Below are 6000 nucleotides of genomic sequence, written 5' to 3'. Positions count from 1 at the left end.
AGAGAGCAAGTAACACAAACAAAATGTCTCCTTGAAAAGGAGCTAATGGGCTTTCTCCAAAAGTCTTCTCAGATATCTTCCATAGGCACAGTGACCGTATTTTGTAAACAAAAAAAATGAACATATGATTTGCCAAGTACAACTATATTTGGGGGATAAAAGGGCACACTATTTGAACTCAGAACTGTTTTAGAAAACCCCATGCATACCATTTAGAAGTATGCCATATTTGAAAGTGTGGGCTCCTAAAGCTGTCTCCCTGCTCCTGGGCCAGTCCCACCCACCCCCATGTCCCTCAAGAGTGCTGAGGGTTCCATACATTTTATTTTTCCAAGGCAGAGTGTATTCCATTCTGACATTTAACTTTTATATGTCTTTCTCCCTCTGGTGGTAGAGCTAGCCTGGTAATTGCTCAAAGGAGAATAAGTACATCATCAAGGAACACAATTATTTGATGTTACAATTAAATGAATAAATGCATTAAAAATATAAGAAAAGGCAAGCATGCACGTAGAACCACACACAATAACTTCAGAGGAAAATAGGCATACATTAGTTTTCATCTAAATATGGACTGGCAAGTCTTTTGTCTGACTCTCACAAACTGATTTCACATAGAATGAATAAATTTTACCCTGAAATTGAAATTCACATTCCCAACTCAGACTGTTTCCCAAATTCCAACCTTAATTTTACGTTTCCTGAAGGTTAAGGATATATTTTTAAATTGACCTTTAAAATTGAAGGTCAAATCCAACCGTCTTTGCTTTTGAGGTCATATAAAGAAAGCTAATTAATGGTGGGCCACTGTGGTCAAATGCTCAACTTTTCCAGCTTCCAAAATCTTTACCTCGATGGTGATATTGATGCTGTGAATTTCTGAACGACTGGTTCCATCACTCACATAAAAACTAAAAATATCATGGGTCGGCTCAATGCTTTCATGAACACTCTGAAAGTAGTAAATGTAGTTTTCCAGGACATCTTGAATGGGGAAGGATGCCTCTAGGTCACTGGTAGTTCCAGGGCCAAAACGATCACCTGCATCAACATCAAAAGAGGACTTTTACCTTGATCCATCAATTTCTGCTTAGTAGGCTGAATTAGAAGACAAAACAGCACTTTTCACAAGAGAGGAAAATATGCTTGAGAATAAAGCTGGGAGAGGGGAGAAGCACAGGGCCAGGAACTGGAAGAGCTGGAGTCAGATCCCTGTTACCACACTGACTATTTTCTCATCTATGAGTGGATATGTCTGCCCTGCTCTTTCCTCAGGGGATCAGATGAGATAATGTACATGAAAGCACTCAGAATGTTTTTACTTTACATAGCATAGAATCAGTGGTTGTTTTGTTAGGAATCTCTCATAACGTAAGTCTTGGGACAAATAACAATCCAATAGCAAAGGTTCTGCCTTAAGTTCCAGCCAGTTTCAAAACCACTTTGTCTGGCATATCCTGCAAGGGGAACCTTCTTTCTCTAGATAAGAAAAGGTTAACTGCATACTTCTCTCTCTCTCTCTCTCTCTCTCTCTCTCTCTCTCTCTCTCTCTCTCACACACACACACACACACACACACACACACACACACACACACACACACACACACACACGAAACATCTCCAGCATGTTTTCATTTGATTTCCCAGTTCCCTAAGGAAACATCTCCAGCATGTTTTCATTTGATTTCCCAGTTCNGTCTTGGGACAAATAACAATCCAATAGCAAAGGTTCTGCCTTAAGTTCCAGCCAGTTTCAAAACCACTTTGTCTGGCATATCCTGCAAGGGGAACCTTCTTTCTCTAGATAAGAAAAGGTTAACTGCATAAGTCTTGGGACAAATAACAATCCAATAGCAAAGGTTCTGCCTTAAGTTCCAGCCAGTTTCAATACCACTTTGTCTGGCATATCCTGCAAGGGGAACCTTCTTTCTCTAGATAAGAAAAGGTTAACTGCATACTTTACACACACACACACACACACACACACACACACACACACACACACGAAACATCTCCAGCATGTTTTCATTTGATTTCCCAGTTCCCTAAGGAAACATCTCCAGCATGTTTTCATTTGATTTCCCAGTTCCCACACACACACACACACACACACACACACACACACACACACACACACACACACATGAAACATCTCCAGCATGTTTTCATTTGATTTCCCAGTTCCCTAAGGAAACCTCTGCATGGGTCAGATCCCAGTTCCTGGGATAGAATACCAGGGCTATTGTGACGTTCAGGGAACAGAGCTCAGATACCATTCAGAAACTGGGATGCTCAGGTGCCATTCAGGCACTGAGATGCCCGGGTACCATTCAGAGCTCAGGTGCCATTCAGGCATTGAGGTGCCCGGGTACCATTCAGAGATCCACAGAAAGTGCTGGCTCCAGTTTACTCTTCTTCTCATCTCAACCCCAAACACTGTAAAAGGCCAAGGGGAAGAATAAGCAATGTCTAAATCATGGATGTCTTTGCCTTTGACTTGATTCTAATTTGAATCTAACTGCTTGATTTTAAATTGTTGCCACAATTTCCTTCTAGATAGAGAGAAAAATAAACCCTATGTCTTCAACATTCCCTGGATATATATCAACAAAGGAAACTGTAGCTAGCGGATCTGAAAGAAACAAGACTTTCCCCTTTCCTTCTCCATGATCCTTTGCAAGGATCCGGCCATAAATTAAAAGGCCATTAGCCTCCTAAATTACAGACAGTGTCATGTTTGTTGACATCCCAACAGAAAGACTAGGAATGAAAAGGTTTTACTTATTTACAATTTGTTTGAAAGAAGAGCTCAAGACAAATATTTGTTCTTCAATAACATGGATGTTTCTTAAACTTTACCCCTCATATTTGATTCCTCTGGACACCAGAAGCATAGAGAGGTATAGAGCGGTCTAAGTGACCAGTGACCCAATAATCCCTAGGAATACGGCTCACAATTTCCAGAAAGAATTACTATAATTCCTTCAAATTTTTATTTTCTCCCTCCATTGATCAATAACAATATGGGAAATGTGGCTTCTTTATTTGGGTCAAAAATAGCCTAAGTAAAGTAAATGATGCCTAAAAATATACAGAAGTATAATAATGCCTTATTTTAGATCATTGGGAGAGCAAGCTATTCAATAAGTGAACCTGTCAGTGAAGCTTTAAGCACTGATAATCTTTCCAGTTTCTAAAATTGCATCTTCTGTATTTTGTTATAAATCGTTCCTATTAATGTGCTTCCCTGCCTTCTTAAACAATAGTGCTTGATGCACGCAGGCTATCATTACGAACATCTCCTGCTGCTCTGCGCTGGAACATACCAATGCCTCAGAGGTAATCAAGGTGGGTCCTATCCTGTTTGTGCTGGTCCTAAATGAATCCAGATTCCATACCTAACATTATAGTTATTCTGTTTCTTCCCTTCTTGTTGGTAAGAAGTAAAAGCTGCTTCTTCTAACAGTTTTTAAAAAGATGTTCTGATCAGTTGGCTTTTGAATCTCAGTAGCTAGTTTTATATACATAAAATAGACTCGGTTCTAAGCAGAGGCAGAGGGACCTCTCCTATGGAGCAAAGAGTGGGATACCTTTAGCTGATGTGCCTTGGGATAATTAGTTTGCTCCCCTGAATGCCTTTTCCTTACTTCCAGGTTTATATCAATGTTACTGTAGAGGGGCAGTTCTCAAAGTGTGGTTCTTGGACCAGCTGCAATGGTGTCACCTGTGAGCTAGTAGGAAATGCAAATTTGCAGGCTGCACCAACCTCCTAAAACAGAAGCCCTGGGGAAGCTGTGTTTTCACAAGGCTTCCAGGTGATTCTTATGCATATTAAAATTTGAGAACCACTTTTTAGAGAGGATAAAGCTTGCCAGAAATTTGATTTTGTAACCAGTGAGATGCTCCTCTACATGGAATATCTATGATCCCCCACGCGTTCCAGGTTAATGTAAAACCGTGTTAGGAAGGTTTAATAAGAGACCGCATGGAGAGAAAAGGTCGAGGGCAGACATCCGTTCATGATTTCCCACCTTTGCCATGCTCTTCCCTCTGTGAAAAATGCCATTTTCCCTCTGCCCATGGTGACTCCCACTAATCCTTCAGATTCCAACTCAAATGTCACTTCCTCAGATTTTTCTGCCTTCTCAGGTAAAAGTAATTGTTTGGCCTATGTATTCTCTCAGTGCTTTGTTCTTTTTCCTGTCCTGACACTTGTCATTTATTATAGTTTATCAGTCTTGATATCCATCTCCCACTCGAGGCAAGGTCTGTCTCTCATTTATCTTGACATCGATTGTATCTAGTACAAACATTTGTTGAAATGAACCTAATTCAGTAATCAACAAATCTGAAAGACCCAAGACTCTGTATAGGAAAACATGACCACTGCTAAATAAGTTTCCAGTAACCGGGCTCAAATCTCAGGCACCATACCGACCAGAGGCACCTGCAGTCAATGTCCTCTGGTGGGAGCTGCTAGCTGCATGCCAACTAGAGCCAAGCACTGGCGCTCAGGAATCTCATTGCAGAGGCAGCAGCACAGCAACCTGCAATGAGCTGTCTCAACTGCCAATCACAGCAGGTCTCAGGGGGACGGTGGACAGTACATGCCTTCTTGCCTCTCCTTCACTGTGACAACCACCAGTGGGTCCAGGGCAGAAGGTGGATTGGGAGGGATGTTGAAGAGAGTGTCACAGATAGACAAGCATGCATTTTAATTCATGTCAATTCCGTAGAAGGAGCTGAGACATAAGCTATGGTTCAGCTAAACTGCAGCTCCCTAACAATAAAAGGACAGGGATTTTTACTTCCTTGACACTCATTTCTGAGTGTAATCCACAAGCCGCTCCACCCCCATTGCTGGCATGTGAAATCCTCTTACCCTGCTTTTTTACCCATAGCATTTATTCACCCTCTTACATCTTACATAATTTTCTCGTTTATTAGGTTTTCTATTTGTCACCCCCCACCAGGATCTAAAGCAATCTTACCCTGCTTTTTTACCCATAGCATTTATTCACCCTCTTACATCTTACATAATTTTCTCATTTATTAGGTTTTCTATTTGTCACCCCCCACCAGGATCTAAGGCACCATAAAAGTAGGGGATTTTGTCTGTTTTTCTTACTGATCTATACCTAGTGCTTTAAAAAGTGCCTGGCACACAGAAAATACTAAGTAAAATTTTGTTGAATGAATGAAACAGTTCTACCTTCCATTTCTTTTAAACTGGTTCATTCCTCTTTAGTTCTCCATCTCTAGGTTTAATTGGGCACAAACACCTCCCTCTACCCTCCCATCTTTCCAGGTCCTGAACAATTCTAAAGCAAAGCTGGTACCTGTTCCTGTGTTTTCAATGCAGCCGTATTTGGGCAGAGCACTTAGTTTAATGATGGCATCTCCCTGGAGGTTGTCATAATCATCAGTGGCAAAGAAATGGTGAAATGAGAGGGGGGCTCTCCCTCCCTCGTCAACCTAAGGAAGAAAAGAATGTAGAGTTCTTGGGTGGTTGCACGTAACTGCAGTAAAAAAGAACCGAATATGGTGAAATGAGAGGGGGGCTCTCCCTCCCTCGTCAACCTAAGGAAGAAAAGAATGTAGAGCTCTTGGGTGGTTGCACGTAACTGCAGTAAAAAAGAACTGAACGGAAAAGTGCTGCCTGGGGTGACCTTCCAGCACCAATTCCACTTCTTTGAGGAGGCAGATCCTCTATAGACGAGATGAGGAATGTGCATGCTGCTGAAGCCAGACAATTTTTCAGTGCCTCTCAAAGCTACACTCAGACACGACTTCCATGCCTCCCTTCAAAGTTGCACTTCATTCAGTGATGGATCTGGTTATAAAGCAGCTCTGGCCCGTTCTAATCACCCACCTCGGTACAGCCACATGACACGATAGCTGCCTTCCTCCGCATCAACATTCAAAAGCCCACAGCTAGAGGATGATAGATCCAGCCCTCCCTTGAATACGGTGAGGGTGACTCTGTTCCATGGGCATT

The 6000-nt window shown here is 41.8% G+C and overlaps 1 protein-coding gene across 1 annotated transcript in view; it reads right to left on the bottom strand.

Moving 5' to 3' along the window:
• FRAS1 (Fraser extracellular matrix complex subunit 1) overlaps nucleotides 1–6000 on the bottom strand; it is a gene marked incomplete at its 5' end in the record, with an annotated part of 258570 nt that overhangs the window by 93261 nt on the left and 159309 nt on the right. The window contains 2 exons of the mRNA XM_008577934.1: nucleotides 851–1041; nucleotides 5342–5477. Coding sequence (XP_008576156.1) covers nucleotides 851–1041; nucleotides 5342–5477 — 327 coding nt within the window. The remainder of the gene's footprint in view (nucleotides 1–850; nucleotides 1042–5341; nucleotides 5478–6000) is intronic.

This window comes from Galeopterus variegatus, unplaced genomic scaffold (genome assembly GCF_000696425.1).
Source record: "Galeopterus variegatus unplaced genomic scaffold, G_variegatus-3.0.2 Scaffold1607, whole genome shotgun sequence".
Taxonomy (NCBI): domain Eukaryota; kingdom Metazoa; phylum Chordata; class Mammalia; order Dermoptera; family Cynocephalidae; genus Galeopterus; species Galeopterus variegatus.
This window is presented reverse-complemented; position numbering and strand designations above follow the sequence as displayed.